Source organism: Gekko japonicus, unplaced genomic scaffold (genome assembly GCF_001447785.1).
Source record: "Gekko japonicus isolate JY-2015 unplaced genomic scaffold, Gekko_japonicus_V1.1 scaffold10, whole genome shotgun sequence".
In the NCBI taxonomy this organism is placed as follows: Eukaryota; Metazoa; Chordata; class Lepidosauria; order Squamata; family Gekkonidae; genus Gekko; species Gekko japonicus.
Genome location: NW_015167526.1, coordinates 2,295,132 through 2,314,690, shown reverse-complemented (window position 1 = coordinate 2,314,690; position 19,559 = coordinate 2,295,132). Strand labels below are relative to the sequence as shown.

Below are 19,559 nucleotides of genomic sequence, written 5' to 3'. Positions count from 1 at the left end.
AATAAATTATAACAATGATAATTACGACGATGATACTACGGTTAGGGGCACTGAACGGCCAGCTGAACTCAGAACTCTAATCATTGTGCCCTCAACTGCTGAATCATTCGCTACTCCCATTATTTATATTCCGCTTGGCTACTATGGACAGAGAATGCTACTTGAATGCTCAAGGAGATGACTTTACGTTGCTGAGCTGTGGCCACAGCAGCAATCCTGCAAGGAGGCCCGTGAGTCCCGGGGTCGGAGGCGGTGCTGGTGCCAGCGTCGTTGTCACTATCGGATGCCATGGCGAAAGGCAATGCTTCGAAGTTGGCACTGATTTCTTCTGCGAGGTCAACACAGAGGTCAGCCGCGTTCCGGTGAGCTTGTCCTTCTGCATAGGCAAACTGGCGGGACCCGAAATTTGCCCGGACTTTGGTGTTCTGGAAGGGACAGAAGTAAAGCAGGAAGGGTAATTATGAGCTCTGCTGAAAACCTTCTGTTCTTGGCTATATCCTGCTATTGAAGGATTCTCTTTGGGTTATTATATGGCCTATATATATGACCCCTATATGGCCGGGGTCTGACATGCCTACGGGACCTCCTTTCCCCGTATATACCAGAGAGCACTACGGTCTGGGTCTCAAAATCGGTTGACCCTCCCTGGCCCGAGGGAGGCCAGGCTAGCTGCTACTAGGGCCGGGGCCTTTTCAGTGGTGGCCCCTACCTGGTGGAACAAGCTCCCAGAGGAGATCAGGGCCCGGCGGGACCTTTCACAGTTCCGCAGGGCCTGCAAGACGGAGCTCTTCCACCAGGCATTTAATTAGGGCCCACCGCTGCCGTAGAGCCCCGCCCCACGGTTTTAACATCGACTTGATGCCACAAGAAATTACGAGCAAAAGAACATCTGAGAAGCGGAAATCCATCTTGAAAATGTGCCATCTAAGTTAATTTTAATTGCCGCCAGTACTCTGTATTTGTATTTGTTTTATCTGTTGCGTTTTAAATAATTGTATGACTTTAAGTTGTATTTATGCTTGTGTGGAAGCCGCCCTGAGCCTGTTCTGCAGGGAGGGTGGGGTATAAATTTGATAAACAAATAAGTAAATAAAATGCTTCTCGGAACTACGACCTGTGCTGCATGTGGTGAATAAAAGCATTTATGTTACCAGTTACATAGCAGCTGGTAAATCGGTTCACATGAAACCTGCCTAATCCTCCAGACGAGGGGGGCTCATATGCACTCCCTTCCTTCTGCCCCTCCCTTTGGGCCTTCCTTTACTTCCTGTTTCTTGACATAGCATAACCTGCTGCTAGAGCTGAACCTGGCAAACTACAGTTTGTGCAAACCAAAACCTGCCTGAATGCCGGGATGGCTGCCCGTGGTAAGACAGTGTGTGAGGAAGAGTAGGGAGCATGTGACCCAGGTCTTGAGTACAACCGTGACACAAATGGCCAGCTAGAGAATAACCAGGGGTCATTCCCTGCAGGAGCGCACAGGAGCGGAGCTCTGGCAGTAAAGAGCCCAGGGGGCGGGCACATGCAGCAAGCCCCACCCCCTGCTCCCAGCAGCCCTCAGTCAGAGCAAGAAGCAGCCAGGTAAGCTGCAGAGCCCCCCTCCCCCCCCCCAGGCCCAAAACAGACCAGTGGCCCCTTTAAGACCAAGTTTTATTCAGGTACAAGCTCTCCCTCCTCTGCGAGGACAGATCTGCACGTCCCCCTCCCCCAATAGCTAGCAATCCAAAACAGTCCAGTGGAGCCTGAGCGGTGGGTGTTGCCTTCTGACACACTTCCGGTGATGTCAGAGGGTGTGGCATATGCAAATATGTTGTGCTGATGAGTTATGCTAATGAGCTCCTGCGCCTCTTTTTCTACAAAATGACCCCTGAAATAACCAACATCTAGAAAAGAAAGCCTGAAAGATTAATGAACGGTTACTGTACTGTGGTAAAGCAGCGATTGTTTGATGTGGAGAGACAGAACGATATTGCTAGAGCCCCTAGTTTTTTGGCTCCCTCTCAAATAAGATATGTAGTCTCTGCAGCTCCATATCTGACAAATTTGGTAATTCCATCTCATCGAAGGGCCTTCTCTTTGGCTCCCTGTAATATTTTCCCTTCTGAGGTTGTAATAGGTCGCTTACAAAAAGATACGTCTGGCTGAGCATATTTGTCCTCGTGGTATTGCAGAGGCTGATACTATCAATCATATTCTGCTTGCATGGGGGTTCTATCAAAATATATGAGCTACATTTATCCAACCCATACGGGAAAGGCTTTTAGGCCTTTCGGACTCTGACATTAGCATTATGCTTATGATAAGACACCAATCCAAAAGTGACATTAGCATGTGCCAAATTTTTGGCAACAGCCTACAGAATTAGGAAAGATCTCTTAAAAGCGTAACTCAAAGACTTTTAGGCTAATGCAGTGTATTATCTCGGGAATGGTTTTGAATTATTTTGAGCTGGATGTATGTATGCTTGGAATATGCTATGGTTGGAGTGTTTGTGCTGGTTACGAACCGTAATAAAGATTCTGTTCTGTTCTACAGTTAGATGTACAGCAACAGACGGGCGGCCCCTAGCTGAGATGTGCTGAGACCTGAGCTTGCCTTGAAAGCCGTGCCTAAGGAGCCCTCACCTCTAACCCCAGAGGTCTGCGGGCAGTTGTGACTACACAGCAGAGGTGGAGAGCCACAGGAACTCCCTGCTTCTCACTGTCTTGTCTCTTACAGGCCTCAGATTTAAAACAGATTCAAGTGCTAAGCTTTAGTGAACTCTGGCTGAGAGGGAGGGAGGGAAGGGGTTTAACCTGCCTTCTTCTGGATATGTACAACCGGCCACATTCCCCCAGAGACATCCTCAAGATAAGGCCCCAAACGCTGTCCGCAGTAGGTGAAATACACTCTGCCTTTGGCAGGCTGTCCTGGAGGAGGAGGGGTGCCTTCCGCCCTCTCCCAGCCGATTCCCGCAACGTCACCTAGAGGAAGGCAAAAATCACAGGAGGGGCACAAGGTCACATCTCCCTTCCCCTCCTTCTGCTGCCGCCATCTTTCAAAAGGCTTGTAGGTGAAGCAAATCAAAAGCTGACACATACCGGGAGAGAGGGTCACATCCAGTCGCACACTCTTCCACTGCAGTAAACTAGAGCCATTGTAATGAACGGCTCGCCCGTTGCTGAAAAGTTGAGAGGGAAGAAGCAAAGCATTAACTGGCTGGATGCCAGGAGACACCATCAGCTTAATCTTTCATTACAGCATTGGCAGCCTGCAAAAAACCTGGGTTCTTTGTTACTGTCTCTCATTCTAAAGATGTCTTTGCTGAGGCCTAAGATGTACCCAACACTTTACAGAAATGGAAGATCCAAACTGGCTTGGATAACGCTTTGTCTTGTGTGAGGGATCCCAAATCCTGGGCCCAAGTAGGATAATAAGTTTTTAAGTTTCACAGAGCTTTTCCTTAACCAAGATCTTTCCTTTGCCCCAAGATGCACGTGTTTATTTTAAAGGAAAAAATCTTGAAAATAAAAAGCAGACGTCTTTTCTCTGCTACTGAAGGTCCACTGTCAGACCAGCATTAGCAGACACTGTCTCTTGTTCTGTGGTATCTGTGTAGGCTGGAGCAGGAGGGTCATTCTTATCCCCCCTGAAAGCCCAACCATGCCCAAGGAAGAGGCAGAACCTGATGGGAGAGGCTGACCACTGAAGGGGAATGGAGAAGACTCACTGCAACTCAAAATGCTGCACTTCACCTATACGGTCAGTAGAAGCAAAGCCCACCTGATTAGCTAGTCTATTTTGCCTTGGGGATCCTGCAACAGAAATACCAGTTGCCTTGTTCTTAAGGTGCTTTGACAGCACCAGGTTAGCAGCAGATAACTACAACGTACTTGTGGAAGAGGCAGGTGCCAACAGGATTGGTCCAAGCTCCATCTCGTTTTTCTGCTTCTGTAGCAAACCCAAAAGATACTATTGGACCTGTGTCGTCATCCGTATCTCCGTAGGACACAATCTCTATCTCCCAGTAGAATGACGGAGCCTATCAAAAACAAGGTTCATGTAGACAAAGAAGGAACCTTCTGGAATGGGCTAGTACACATCCACAAACGGTGAACTCTCACCTGTACTGGAACACATGATGTAGCATAGATGAAGGTGCCACGGGGCAGCCCTCCGCCAGCACTGGGATCCGCAAGGAAGGTCACAGCTGTGAGGTGCGAGGAGAACATGCAGGCACGCACTGGCGGGAAGACCCGAGAAGGGCTCCAGGTGATTTCCTTAGGCTGAGTCAACACGAAAAGGGTCTGCTTTAATTCTAAACAACTGTACTGTGGATGCTAGATTTCTTGCCTATAAAATACAAGGGCTGGTGCTCTTCTAAAATGCACCCTGGGCAGAAGACAGCTAGGAACGGGATACTTAAAGCATTCTGGCATGATGCGTCCCACATGACAGAGCCGGACCACTGCCCTCCCCTGACCCAAAAGCAGTCTGAGGAAGAGGCAGGTTGTTATTAGGAGTGTGCATTCGGTAAAGCTGAACTGGAAAAAACCCCGAAAAAACCTTTTTTGGTATTTTTCGGGTATTTGGCATACTGAATCAGATCCCCTAAGCTGATTTGGCTACCAAATACTGAATGCCAAAAAAACCCTGAAAATATTCGGGGGGGGGGGGATTGGCTTTCTCTGGGAGACTCTGCTGCCTGCCTTTCCCCCATCCCCATAGGAAACAATGGAGGATTGGGAGCACCCTCTTTAGATGCCCCTAGAATTGGACCCCCTGGTCTAATCTTTTCCAAACTTGGGGGGTGTTTTGGGGAGAGGCTCCAGCAGCTACAGTACAAATTTGGTGCCTCTACCTCAAACCCCCTCTCCCCAACCCCCTGAATACTTGTTAGAAGATTTTTGCCATTGACTACAATGGGCCCATGGGATATAATGGAGCTGAAAATTTTCGGAAATACCGAAAAATTTCGGGTACCAATAGAATACCAATAGAATATTGGGGAATTCTGAAAAAAAACCGGCTTTATTATACCCGAATCTGGGGAAAAAATTTTTTCCCCCTGCACACACCTAGTTGTTATTCTGCCTTTGCTTTCATATTTACCTGTCTTCGATCAGCCTGGAGGGGTGGAGGGGGGGGACGAGCGCTATCACGGTACAGCATCCTTAGCTTTTCACACTGCACTTCTACTACCAGCAGCCGCTCCCCTAGGACGTGGCAAACAAAGCCCATCACAAAGACTGCAGAGGTATCGGCAGGACTTTCAAAGTCACCCAGCACGCCTTTTTAACCTCCCCCAAGAGCAATCAAACATCAGAAGCCCTTGGTTCTGCAGACTTCACAAAATGCATCTTAGCTAAAAGAGGAAAAGTTGAAATACGCTGCTTCAAAGAGGAACTTGATTTATTTGCATTCTGCTCATTCTCTCAGGAGCTCAGGCTGGTATGCATGGTCCCTCCCCCCCCCCCTTCCCCCTTCTCTTTTATCTTCATAGCAACCCTGGGAGGCAGGTGAGGCTGAGAGAGAGAGTGGATTGAGGTTACTCTGCCAGATTCGGAACTGAATGGGGATTGGAATCCGTGTCTCTCCAGTCAAAGTCCAACCCTTTCTCCCAATCAGCCTTTTCTCTGGAAGCTAGACTAGTTGCCTACCACTGAAACAAGCTATTGGTTTTTTGTGTAAAAGCAACAAATAGCAGCCAATTAGCAATCATGTATCCCTGCCCCTCCAGCAGTCAAAAAGAATCCAGGAAGCTCCTGTCAGCTGCAAGAGGGAGGAGGCAACCCCAGAAATGCACCAGTGATTTACTTAGCTAGCAATACTTTAATATTATTGTTTATTGATTTATATGCATGTGACATAATGCATGTGAGACCAAGATAATGCCATAAAAGGTTGCGATTGTGTACATAATTCTTGATAGGTGGTTTAAAGGTTTTAAAAGTAAGAATGGATGAGAGGATGTGATTGAGGGGGGGAAGATGCATCTATTGGAGAGAGCTTCAGAATGAAGAGACAGCGTGTGTTAAGATCTTTTGAGGCTGGGCTAAGCTAGAGTAAGTAAAGTGTTTATGAAACGAGACTGTTAAGAAAGGAAGGTATTGGTGATAAGATTAGGAAAGATCACGTTTATTGCATATGTTGAACTATGTGGTGGTGGTGGTGGTAACCGCTGTCAAGTTACAGCCGACTCTGGCATGGGGTTCTCAAGGCAAGAAACGTTCAGAGGTGGCTTGCCACTGCCTGCCTCTGCATCACAGCCCTGGTATTCCTTGGAGGTCTCCCATCCAAATACTAACCAGGGCCGATCCTGCTTAGCTTCCGAGACCTGACGAGATTGGGCGAGCCTGGGCGTTCCAGGTTAGGGCCACTGAACTCTGAAGTTCCTTATTCCTTTTATTTTACAGCTCCCTGTTGACCTCTTGTCTTCTCCCCCATCCAAACTGCAAGGGCAAGCCACATGCTGAACTGCCTTACTTCTTCCTTGAACGCATCGTCGTTCAAGCCCGTCGCTACCTTAGCTGTGCAAACAAGACCAAGTCATTACCAGGGCTGCACTCCTGGGCCACCAGGTTAAGGACCTCCACAGCGGCTGGGCACTGCTGGATGAACTCTTCGCAGAAGGAACTGTCTTCCAACAGCTGTGCCATCACCAGGCATGCTCTGGCGAGGAGGAGGGGAGGCAAAGGTGAGCAAGTATTTTAAAACCAGACCGGAACATCCAGCAAGGCTATACAGACGGCACTGCTTGTGGGAACAAGCTTCTAGGCCAGGGGTGTCAAACTCATTTGTTATGAGGGACGGATCTGACATAAATAGGACCTTGTTGGGCCGGGGCCGTGTGGGTCATAAAATGTAATGCCAGGTAGCGGAGATATAAACTTTATAAAGCACACAAACACAAAGGGTTTCATTTTTTAATACCTAAAATAAAAACGTGCTTAAAACATTTAGCGCTCTTGCAATGTTTTGTTTATCTAACCGTGTCTGATAACTGACACCTCTCGCTCTGAATTATTGCATCAAAATGTCTGTGCTGTTGCAATCCTGAGTATGCTGTTCAGGGGTGTATCTGTAAACTGCAAACTTAAGATGACACAGCAGCAGAACTGGAAGAAGAAGAAGAAGAAGACAGCCAGTTCTATTGCGGACCTGATAGAAGCCCTCCGGGGGCCTGATCTGGCCCCTGGGCCGCATGTTTGACACCCCTGTTCTAGGCAAAGGACTTCCTACCCTCTGGCTGCTGAGTTGGCCAAGCCTATGCCTTCAAGCAACTGACCACTGCCATGCAAGTCAGAGTCTGGTGAATGAAGCCACTCGCTGTTCCTGTCCGTTCTTATCACACACAGGCACTCCGGCAGATGGAGCATTTAGCCTCAGTTTGTTTTCCTGAACTGTGCTGAAGCATCACCTCTGAATAACAAATGCAGGCTTCAGAATGGCTACAAGCCAGGACATGCCGCCATGCTCTGAAGTGGGCATTTTCAGATACACAGTTAGGCTCTTCAGCTGCGTCCGGAGAACAAGGGTTAAGGCAAGTTCCCCACTTGCAAGGCAGGAAGCAAGCCTTACTGGCCTCTGGGGGCGGGAGATAAACTCCCGGCCAACATCTGCACCGGACCATATGGTACAGTCCACCTTGTCCTTGAATGATGCACAGTGCCACCAAGCCACCAGTTTTCACTCTAACACGCTTCCATCAGGCATCTTGATTATCGTAGCTTGATGCTGCTTCTGTGCATCAGAGCTTTGCCCTGGGGCATTAATTGCTCTATCAGGCAATCACTGCAGGACCCTTTCAATGTTTTCCCAGCCACAAAGGAACTACTTAGTGGCAGGCAACCCTAACACCTGGCAGAACATTTCAACATCCCAGGCTGTGTGGGCACGGACTAAGAGGAGCACACACATCTTCCCATTGTGGGGCTGATTGCATGGAAAAGTCCCACATGACTGGGCCTGCTCACATAGGAGGGCCACTTCAACATTCTTCTTGCCCGTGGCTCCCACACAGTTGGAACTCTAAAGCAGGGGTGTCGAACTCCTTTGTTATGAGGGCCTGATCTGCCATAAATGAGACCTTGTTGGGCCGGGCCCCGTGTGTGTCATAAAATGCAACGCCAGGTAGCGGAGATAGAAACTTTATAAAGGACACAAACACAAAGGGTTTCTTTTTTACTTAAAATAAAAACATGCTTAAAACATTTAGCACTCTTGCAATGTTTTGTTTATTTAACAGTGTCTGGTAACTGACACTTCTCGCTCTGAATTATTGCGTCAAAATGTCTGTGCTGTTGCAATCTTGAGTATGCTGTTCAGGTGTGTCTCTGTAAGCTGCAAAACTACGATAACGCAGCAGCAGCAGAACTGGAAGAAGAAGCAGAAGACAGCCAGTTCCACTGCGGGCCTGATGGAAGCCCTCCGGGGGCCTGATCTGGCCCCTAGGCCACATGTTTGACACCCCTGCTCTAAAGAGTTTGTTTCCCATGGCAGATGGCCTGTCATAGCTGCATCAGCTGAAGCTGCCCTTTCCTCACACCTCTGCAGCGCCAGGAATCCTCACATCATAAGTTGGTTTAAGATGTTGCAATTCAGCCAGTGCCATGCCTCACATGGACATGCATGGCCTGGCCTGCCGCCAGTCTTTTCAGGGTGGCCATACCATACTGGCCGAGGAGACGTGTTTACCGATCACTGCTACCTGCTTTCAAGGTGAAGACAGACATAACGTATATCAAGCGCAGTGGGGGTGCCCTGGCTTAATTTGTTCCACAAAATGTACCTCTCCCTCTACAGAGTGAAACGATTGGGGGTGTGGGAGAATGTGCAACTTTAAAGCAGAAGCCAGCTGCTGATTGGCTGGCCCCTCAAGTCACCAAGAACCACCTTGGGCCCTCAGACCTGCCCTTGCACTTTTAAAAATAACCGTACATATGCCTATGGATAGATAAAGACGTGAATCTTCACTTAGAAACAAGCCGGTAGGATGCCCGAAGTATGGGGCGGGGCTGACGGCTACATCAGTGTTTCAATTTGCTGGCAGGCCGATCTGTCATTCCAGTTGTGAAACTGGGAGGAAGTTGGCAGGCCCCTGCAGTAAGCCCCGTTCTAGTGTTATGTCTGTCTTCACCTTAACTCAATTGTCCCCTCAGATGGCACTGTGGACCCACCGAACAAAGCGCGCCCGGCACTCAGACCTGGCCTCCCCTCCCCCACTGCTCAGGTACAACCAAAATATCAACTCACCTGGTTCTGATTTCCGCAAGGAGTCGGACCACTGCCATTACTGGAGTTGAGCCATCTCCTGTTGCAGGAAGTGAGGTATGAATAGATAGACTTCCCTCCTGAGGAAGCAACATGGACTGGACTGCCTGTACTACCTTCTCAGTAATGGACAGTTTATGGAGAGGCAATGCCTGATGGTGGTGGAGGGGGGCACGGTAAAAAGTTAAATTCAAGTCGTTAGTTTCTAGGAAATGAGGGAATTACCTGGAGTTATATATATATATATATATATATTGTTGTCTTTTACACACACACACACACCCCACAGACAAAAATTAAAAACGACAAACCAAAAAGCTACAGAACATATTCAAACTGCAGAGCTGTCCATTCTGTAACTTGGACACAACTTTCAAACTGTCTGTGTTACAGAGTACTCCAAATCCCCCAAGTCAGCTTTAATAAAAACATAAACTGGCCCCTTTTGCACAGTGCTCGTAATATTCGTCTTAGCTTTAACGTAACAAATTGCCATTACACTTGATGTTGGATTTCAAGATGACCTTACCTCTGATCTCGGAACACAGAGCCTAGATAATGGAATAGTTAAAATGTCTGATGCCTGGGAGGTCTTTCTACCGTCTATACTGGTCGGTGGGAATTTGACCGTTGCTATACCTTCCTGTTCGTTAATCGATGCCACCACTCCAATGCTTCCAGCTATCCCCCTACCTAAAACCTAAATATATGAGGGAGGGGAGAGAGACACACAGAGAGAAGAGAACAATAACAAATGAAGAAAAGAAGAAGAGATTGGATTTATACCCCGCCCTTCACTACCCAAAGGAGTCTCAGAGCGGCTTACAAACTCCTTTCCCTTCCCCTCCCCACAACAGACACCCTGTGAGGTAGGTGGGGCTGAGAGAGCGCTTTCCAGAGCTGTCCTTGAGAGAATAGCTCTGACAGAACTATGGTTTGCCCAAGGTCATCCAGCAGGTGCAAGTGGAGGAGTGGGGAATCAAACCCGGTTCTCCCAGATTAGAGTCCGCCCACTTAACCACTAAACCAGACTGGCTCCCTGATGAACATGGGACTTCAAACTCAATGCTGATGATGTCATAACAAACACGGAAGAGAGGGACAGGAGAAAACGCAAGCCATCTTGCCCCCATGCATTCCCCCTCCTCCATGGAAAAAAATGATCCCTGCCAAGACACAGATTTTGAACTTCAGTTGGAAGCCATAAATTCGGCTAAAGCCAGCTGCAGCTGAGACTAGCAAAGCCCCACTTTGGGCGTTCAGCTCCACCGTGTGCCCCCCAGCCCTCCAAACCAGCCTGACCCCTCCTCCTCTCCTCTGGTCATAGTCTCTCAACTGCCACGTGTGTCCTTTTGCCATCACCAATGCTCCCTCTAAGCCAGGGGTGTCAAGCTCATTTGTTATGAGGGCCAGATCTAACCTAAATGAGACCTTGTTGGGCCGGGCTATGTGTGTCATAAAAGAATGCCGGGTAGCGGAGATATAAACTTTATAAAGGACACAAACACAAAGGTTTTGGGGTTTTTTACTTAAAATAAGAACATACTTAAAACATTAACTCTGTAAGCTGCAAACCTACTTTTGATTTATTGACATTCACCACAGAAATCTCATGCTCAGAGTTCTGAGTCTAGGACCCAGGTTAAAACATGAAATGACTGAGCGATTAAGAGAGTCTGGTGAAGCAAGCGATGATGCAGCAGCAGCAGCAGAACTAGAAGCAGGAGATGGCCGGTTCCATGGAAGCCCTCCGGGGGCCTCATCTGGCCCCCGGGCCGCATGTTTGACACCCCTGCTCTAAGCTGTGGAGTCTTGTGAGCAAAAAATTCTACTTGGTGAGCTACTGGCACTAAAGTTGTGAGCGGGCAACTTTGCTGCTGAATAAGTTAGTTTGCTCTGGAGCCATCCTTCCTGAGCCAAGACAAACACGTGTGAGCCAGAGGCTAAAAACTGTGAGCTAGCTCGCACTGACTCAGCTTAGAGGGAACACTGGCCATCACTGCATTGTGGCTTCCTGACATAACTCAGGAGTTCTAGATTTCTTCACTCAGGGCAAAACTGGCTGATACTTTCCCCCCTAGGCAGGTGTGGGCGTTCCTAACCCAACACACGCTCCCCTGAGCCAGATGTCAGCTGCTGGGAACTGATTTTCCAAGCTCTGCAGGGGCCTGATTTGGGTGAGAGCTTCGGCAGGGGAGGAGAATGGGCTTCAGGGTTAGGAAATCAGCACATCTGTGGGGAGGAAGGCTGAAGCCCACCCCACCCCCACCCACCATGATCCTGACCAAACTGGTCCTCAGTGGTGCTTGGGAAACGAGACCCCAGCAGCTGATGTGTGACTGAGGGGGATGAAAGTTGGGTCAGGAGAATCTAGATCCAATTAAGCAAAAAAAAAATCCCACCTAGTTTGGCCCTGTCAAGCTAATCCATGACAAGCGAATCTTAACAAAACATTAGTCGTTGTAGATTCTCCAGGCTGTATGGCCGTGGTCTTGGCATTGTAGGACCTGATGTTTCGCCAGCAGCTGTGACTGGCATCCTCAGAGGTATAACACAGAAAGATGGAATATTCTCTGTGTCAAGGTGAGAAAAAAAGTGGAGTTCCCCAGGCTGTGACATGCAATGGAGGAGCTTTCCTGAGGAGGTTCTTTTGCATAGGGATTGGCTGTTGAAATTCTAATCTTATCTATAGTGCTATTGTAAGATGTAGAGCATTGTGTGTTTTTCAGGACAGGAAACCATGCCCTATTTATTTTTAAACTCTCTCCTTTCCTGTTGAAATTTGTGTTTATGTTTATGAATTTCAATGGCTTCCTTGTGTAATCTGACCTGGTAACTGGATGTGAACATGAAAGACACTGCAGACTGGGCCAACCTGAAAAATCAGCAGTGGCTGAACATAGCCTAACTCAAACAGGACACAGTATCTTATTTGAAGACACTGAAAGGCTGGACAACACATCCAATTACCTCATCAGGAAAGTTCCTCTATTAGTATGTCACAGCCTGGGGAACTCCTACAAGATAATGACTCAGCCCTACCCCACCTTCCTGAGTAGATATAATAAATTACCTGCCTACCATTTTTCTTCTCATAGTGACACAGAGAGTACTCCATCTTTCTGTGTTACACCTCTGAGGATGCCAGTCACAGCTGCTGGTGAAACGTCAGGTACTACAATGCCCACGGCCATGCAGCCCGAAAAACCTACAACAGCTAATGAACTCCGGCTGTGAAAGCCTTCGACAACATACTTAGTAAAACACATTATAATAGATTCCAAATTTAGGAAGAGCCAGTTCTGTAAACGGCACAAAACACTGCAAGTTATACACAACAGACAAATCAGATAAAGGTATTTATTTATTTATATTTATTTATTTATACGTTCAACTTTATATCCCGCTCGAACCCCTTGTCAGGGGGTCTCTGAGCGGCTTACAATTCGGTGCTAGTCACCATTTTACTACCCTAACTATGGCCACATATATTTGTATGTATCATTATCACCTAATTTTGGTTTCTCATTTGCAGGATTAGGGGTTTCTCTGCAGAAGGTAAGAAGTCTCACCTAGAACATTCACACTGTGAGGTGCTCCCAAAGCAAGTGCAGCCTAAAGGCCGCAACACTGAGAGATGAATTGGGAAGCTCCTGGTTCGAATCTCGGCCTTGCTCTGAACTCACTAAATGGCCTTAGGCAAGCCATGCTCGGCTTTAGCCTCCTTGCCCATGTGTAATAATACTGGCCTACCCTGTAAGGATTATAACCCAAAGGATGGGCAGCGTTTCGAACACTATAAACGTGCCGTACAGAAACGCTCAGTGAGCATCCTGCAACAAAGCACAAGGGCTGCCATCGGCAGGATGCGTGGAGGGGGAGACGAAAAGGCCCGGCCAGTCACCTGCACTTCAGAGCCGATCTTGATGGTCTCTTTGAAGCCGCCAAGAGCACAGAGAGCAGCTATTGCCTGGCGGGCAATCCTTTGAAGTTTGGCCAGCTTCCTCCCGCTGCTGCTCCCGTTCTCCAGGATGCTTTCGGCATATTTTCCAAGCTGAGGGATGTACATCAGAGCACGCGACAGAACCTAGGGGGGGATTTTTAAATGACACATTAGTAAATGCAATGACTTAAATTGTGACAGACCATCAGACTACATATACTGAGTGTTTTATTTGCTAGGTTTGCATCAGCCATTGGGGGCATTTTATTCTGCTTTAGTCTCTCCGGGCGTTTTATGGCTTGCCCAAGGTCGCCCAGCAGCTGCAAGTGGAGGAGCGGAGAATCAAACCCGGTTCTCCCAGATTAGAGTCCACCCACTTCACCACGACACCAAACAGCATTCCAGGCGTCCTCCCCTTGCTTACTTTCTCGGCGGTGGTTGTCCATATCTGGGCGGCATTGGATTCTGGAGCCATCAGCAAGCTGTGAAGCAATGCAATCACTTCTGCTGCCATGCTGTTAGCCACATGGCCACTAATGAAAGGCCGCACGGGGTCAGTCCTGTCGAGAAAGGCAGAGGCTCTAGGCAGTTCTGAACAAAGAGGCGGAGACTGCTGGGCAGTGTATTCAAACGACCTGGAAGTGTGAAGCGCCTACTACACAGCCCTTGCTAAGCCACCCATGGGAAAACATGAGAAGCCCAAAGAAAAAATCCATCAGCTAGTGTGAAGAGGCATCTCTGTAGAACTTGGGAGGGCACCACAGCCTTGGGGAGATGACAGCCCAAATCATAACGGCCTGAGACTTACACCGGGTTTAAAGTGCTTCTGACATCACACACATAAAGACTGTTTACAGAACCAATACTGGCCCCACCCAGTCAGGGAACTTCTGAGGCTGAACCCAAGATGCACAAATGCAGTAAACAGGATGGCGGGAGGACGTGTGTGTGGCAGGCAGGGAGTTATTTGATCCCGGTTTCTCCTATATGACCTGGATTACTTGCTGTCGGGCTCAGTATGCATTTTATGGTTCACCTGCCATAGAGGAAGGAGGAGGGGAAGAGGGGTTTTCCTAAATGCTTTGATGTGTTGCAGAAACCTGTTGTTTTGCTTTATTTCTGTAAGAGGGGTACGTGCTTAGTGGGGGGGGGGGGGGGGGGAGTAGTTGACTGTTGTTTCTGGCGGGCAAATGCCATGGGGTGATTGGGTCCTGATCTTTAGTGCCTTTGCTTGAACACAATATATCTGCAAACTCCACGCTTTCACCTTCAGTCCTAACAAAGCTTGTGTTCAGTATGGTATTCTTCAACACCTCAATAAACTAAACTTTCTTCAAAGTGAGCGGGGTTGAGAACTGATTTAACCAGGATTCTGACACTTGCCTGCCACTATTGTTAGCTGTCAGACCCCTCCTCTTGCAGAGGGGCAGTTTGTAGCTTATAGAGGCGGAAACACCTCTCCATACTTCACCTTGATATCTTAGTGCAGGGCACTGCTTGGGCCAAAATGGACCAAGATGGATGCCAGCCAGGCATTAGCCTGGGAAAACAATTTCAAAATGAGAGTCAGAAGCGGATGGCTGGCTACTACCCCCTCCTTGCCCTGGAGAGATACATGACTTTAGAACAATGGGTCACCCAGGACCCATTGATTCACTTGGCATAATCCCATCGTCATCCCAGCCTCACACATTACCCCTTGATTACGCGGCAACTGACACTTAAATCTATTTACCTCCCTGATTGCTCTTCCCATCTAGTACTTGTGGAGCCATCAAACCTTCACACTCTTTTTGTCTACCATCGGGTCAGCCATTTAGCCCTTGTTTTCTGGCAAACATGTCATCTTTGCCTGAGGGTCACTTTGTCCTATAACTAGACCAACCTTCTGCCCCAGCAGTGTGTGTGTGCACCTTGGATCCATCCCCACATCTTTTCTCTCTCACTTCTCAAAACACTGGCCACTTTGCTCTTCAATTTGCTGCTTCCATGGACCTCTTCAAGATAGGTAATAATCACCCTTCCCTAAAATCGCTTTTCCCCTTTCCTCCCTTTGTTTCTCTTAGCCCTTGTGTGTGCATTTTTATTATTTCTCTTTTTAATAAAAACCTTTCCGGTTGAACATCTGCCTGGTTTATTTGAAAATTCTCTTAAGGGGAAAAATCCTGGTATATATAGATGGAGAATCCCAGTTACCCACCTCTGTATCTGTCTCCTTTAGCTAATTCCCCCAATTTAATTGGAGACTGCCTCTTTGGGTAACACTATCCTCACTGCTTTTAAACATTACAAAACAATGTCCACTCTGCTGAGTGAACCCTTGATTCAGTTTCTAGCATGTGAACCAGCACAGCCACATGACCACATTCCAAGTATTGGGAAGTCAAGCAGAGGTTTCTGACCTGGCGAGCTCTGAATTCCGCTCCCTGCAAATGGAGGTTTGTGCTGTTTTCTTTTTGTCGCCGGTTGACAGGCCACTGCTGCTTTCGGGATTGACAGTCTCTACAGGCGGTCCCACACTCACGATTAATCCAGACTGCGCCCACTTGGTTGCCTTCCGCAGAGCCGCAGCTGCCTCTTCAGTGATAACTTCACAGGAGCCACTCTGAAAAAGACAGAAATGCCTTTGCAGCTCTTTACATGGTGGGTCTGCACTGACCAAGTCAGAATTAAGAAAATATTTGTTATTTCTGTAGACTAAAAGTATTCTATGGAATACCTCCTGCAAAGCTAACAGCAGCTACCAAGCCAGGTTTTTTTATGCCAGCTGCAGCCTTATTTTGTTCACCCTGGCTTCCTGCTAAATTTGTTCCATCATGTTTTGGCCAGCCTTCTTAAATATCTCCTTAGAATTGTTCTCCAGCTTTTAATACCTGTAGGACGACTTCTGCTTATATATCAGTGGTACTGTTTTGCTTATGCTTGAATCTGACCCATCCTGCATGCCAAAGCAATAGCCAGTGTAAAAAACAACCACCTATTAGTTGATCATTTTCTGTTGCGATACTGTTAGGTTTTCTTTTGGTCGTTATTTGCTCCGGTTATATTGGCACTAGGTTGGTGGTTGCTATTTTAACCAGGGAGTCAAACCAAATATGAAGCTGGTTCAGATTGTCTTTTTTCTGTGAACTGGAACTGAAACTGACCGTGAACACATTTCTGGGTTGCCTTGAACTTGAACCAAGGTGACAGACCTCTCTGAAGCAGGTTCAATTTGATTCCCTGATTTTAATACTAGTAATTAAATGTTTTTATCTTGGTTGAATTACTTTTTGTAAACAGCCTTGGAGCCTCCTGGCCAAGAAGGTGGAGCAGAAATAACACAACTGAACAAAGCACTGATTAGCCAAAAGCCAATCTTCTAGATATAGGATGTTCAGATTTCTCCTTTTGGGTCTCTGAGGAAGGGATTAAGCTATTCAAACATATATTCATTAATGCCTACTTACTTTAGTCATGTCTCGATCCATCTTAACCACCTTCTCCATATTAGCTCCTGTTCCAAGTCTAAATGGACGGCCTTCTGAGCTACTATAAAGGGAAGGATACAGCACAGGGTAAATGCGGATGCCCCAATACAGGTTTCTAATTACATCCGTTGGGGCAGGGTTACCTTAGCAATGGCTGAAGGACTTCATGAGATGACTGGTCTTCCCGCTTATGAATAAAAATGGAAAGTTTACCGTCCACAGCCTCACTTTCTTCTCCTGGATCTTTGTCCCCTTTAAGGGAGCTTTTTGAACTGGCTTTTGTCAGAGAGGTATCAGGTTCAGAAGCAGTTGGAGAAAGAACTGTCTGACATCCTGCAAAAGCGGGGAGAAAAAAATAAGCTCCAAAACAATACCTAAATGTACAGTAGACGTTTACAGGAAGAACATAAACTGATCCAATCCGTAACTCTCCCTAGTCCAGAGGTTCAGGGTGAGTGGTGCTGGGAAGCACCATCGAGTCGCAGCCAACTTCAGGTGACTCCACTGGATTTTCAAGGCAAGAGACATTCAGAGGTGGTTTGCCATTGCCTGCCTCTGCACAGCGACCCTGAACTAACCGGGGCCAAGCCTGCTTAGCTTCTGAGATCTGATGTGATCGGGCTAGCCTTTGCCATCCAGGTCAGGGTGAGCAGCAGCATGTTAATCACAATCTCCCTCAATACCCTGATCGATTCCAACCCTGCAGCATCATACAATACCCCCAGTCACCAAAGCCAATCTGAATAAGAAGGCCTTAAAGCAGGGATGTCAAGCATGCAGCCCGGGGGCCAGATGAGGCCCCCGGAGGGCTTCTATCAGGCCTGCAGTGGAACTGGCTGTCTTCTGCTTCTTCTTCCAGTTCTGCTGCTGCTGCTGCGTCATTGTAGGTTTGCATCTTACAGATACACACCTGAACAGTATACTCAAGATTGCAACAGCACAGACATTTTGATGCAATCATTCAGAGCAAGAGGTGTCAGTTATCAGACACTGTGAAATAAACAAAATTCTGCAAGAGTGCTCATGTTTCAGGCATGTTTTTATTTTAAGTTAAAAAAAACCCTTTGTGTTTGTGTCCTTTCTAAAGTTTATATCTCCGCTACCTGGCATTACCTTTTATGGCACGCGTGGCCCGGCCCAACAAGGTCTCATTTATGTCAGATCTGGCCCTCATAACAAATGAGTTCGACACCCCGCCTTACAGTGCTTCTGGTTAACACCTGGATCTGGGTCTTAGGGAGTCTCCAAGGGAAGGGAGAGGGACATCCACCAAAAACACCTCCAGTAGCACCTCTGGAGTCCTAATGGCACACACATGGTCTGCTAAGCAGGGGACTTGTAGTCAGCCTTAAAGGCCATGCTGCAACATGTGGATGGAGGCCCTATTGGAAAAGCTGGGCCCAGGTTGTTTGGTTGGAGTGATGACCAGCTCCTTAACTTCACTGCAGAAGGCAATACAGAGCTAGTGTGAGCATTGTAGCCCTGGGGTGATACACTCCTGATATCAGAAGCGGGGGTGGGGACGGCAGTTTGAACTCTCAAACATTAATGTGAAATACAGTTCTGGATTCCCAAGCAACATGGATTAGTTTCTCAAACGATCAAGCTGGTAACACAACAAGGTAACCTTCACTACCTGGTACCACGTAATCGGCCAGTTTTGCTAAGAGCAGGGAGGCAATTTTGGAAGCTGGGTCGCTGGGATCGTCCTGCTCACTGTTCAGGGAGGGCACAGAGTAACTCCAGGGTGGCAGTTCGACATTCCCGCAGTCCTCGACACTCATGAGCGGAAGAGCAGCACGACAGAGTTGCAGGATGATGAGGACCAGCTTCGGAGAGGGGCGCTGGTCCAAGAGCAGGGACAGGAGCTTGGACACGCAGGCCGGCTGGCTCAGGATGGCTTTGCCAATGTGACTCCTAGAAGAGGAAAACATGGCTAACTCCAAATGCACTTAGGAGGGCCAGCAGAGCACTAGGACTGGAACGGAGGCTCAGACCCTCACTCTTCATGAAGCTCGCCAGAAGGCCTAGGGCCAGTTACACTCCTTTGAGCTGGCATGCCTTGCAGGGTGGTTGTGAGGGCAGAGTGTATATACTGTCCCAGACTCCTGGGAAGAAGGGTAGGACATAAATATGGGGAATTAGCAACCCCAGAGACATCCAACAGGATATCTAGGTTGAGGAGCCAAAATATCTCGCCAGTTTAGAAGAGGTCTCTCTATAGTGAACTGATGTTGGGCACGGTTTACCCTGATTAATTTTCTTTTCTTTTTTTTTAAAGTAACATTGCAGGGCACGTCAGAGTGCAACTTACCCCATTTTCATCCCCATGAGGGACAAAAATGGTTACCAACTTGATAAAAATTCAACATACACAGCCTTGGATAAAAAGAAAAGGGTGTTAAATTGTTGCCTGCTGCTACTGTGTCACTCTCAACAACCTTTTGGCTAAGAGTTAGAAGAGAGAGACAGAACTGGGGCGGGGGAATTGACCTTGTACAGCTACAGAATATTAAGAAGTGGAAGAGATGTGACAAACTACAAGTGTGGATGTTTGATTCTGCCACACACAAGGATTTGGGGCCAGCTGCTTGAAACTTAACTTGTTTTATGGCTCACAATGGAATTTTAAAGCAGTATGTTAAAATGTCTTATTCAGGGCCGGCTCACCTGCTAGGCAAACTACGCATTCGCCTAGAGCGCCGGGCCCTTGATGGGGCAGCGGGCCCTGGATGGGGCGCCATTCTTCCCCCCCGCCAAAAGACCGCACGCCACTGCTACTCCCAGCCGCGAAGGGCCCGCCCCGCACCTGGCTGCCCTACCCCGCTGACTGCTGCCCCGCCCCGCCGCCGCCCTCTACCTGGTCGAGCCACCTGCCGCTTTCCTCCCGCTGA

The 19,559-nt window shown here is 47.9% G+C and overlaps 1 protein-coding gene across 1 annotated transcript in view; it reads right to left on the bottom strand.

Moving 5' to 3' along the window:
* The window catches only part of HECTD4 (HECT domain containing E3 ubiquitin protein ligase 4), a 127,703-nt gene that overhangs the window by 42,288 nt on the left and 65,856 nt on the right, over nucleotides 1-19,559 (bottom strand). Inside the window, 15 exon segments of the mRNA XM_015413276.1 lie at nucleotides 188-425; nucleotides 2,800-2,963; nucleotides 3,081-3,160; nucleotides 3,873-4,021; nucleotides 4,104-4,265; nucleotides 5,092-5,195; nucleotides 6,536-6,651; nucleotides 9,235-9,404; nucleotides 9,782-9,952; nucleotides 13,157-13,339; nucleotides 13,620-13,755; nucleotides 15,598-15,800; nucleotides 16,645-16,726; nucleotides 16,809-16,998; nucleotides 18,302-18,582. Of these exon segments, the coding sequence (XP_015268762.1) occupies nucleotides 188-425; nucleotides 2,800-2,963; nucleotides 3,081-3,160; nucleotides 3,873-4,021; nucleotides 4,104-4,265; nucleotides 5,092-5,195; nucleotides 6,536-6,651; nucleotides 9,235-9,404; nucleotides 9,782-9,952; nucleotides 13,157-13,339; nucleotides 13,620-13,755; nucleotides 15,598-15,800; nucleotides 16,645-16,726; nucleotides 16,809-16,998; nucleotides 18,302-18,582 (2,429 nt within the window).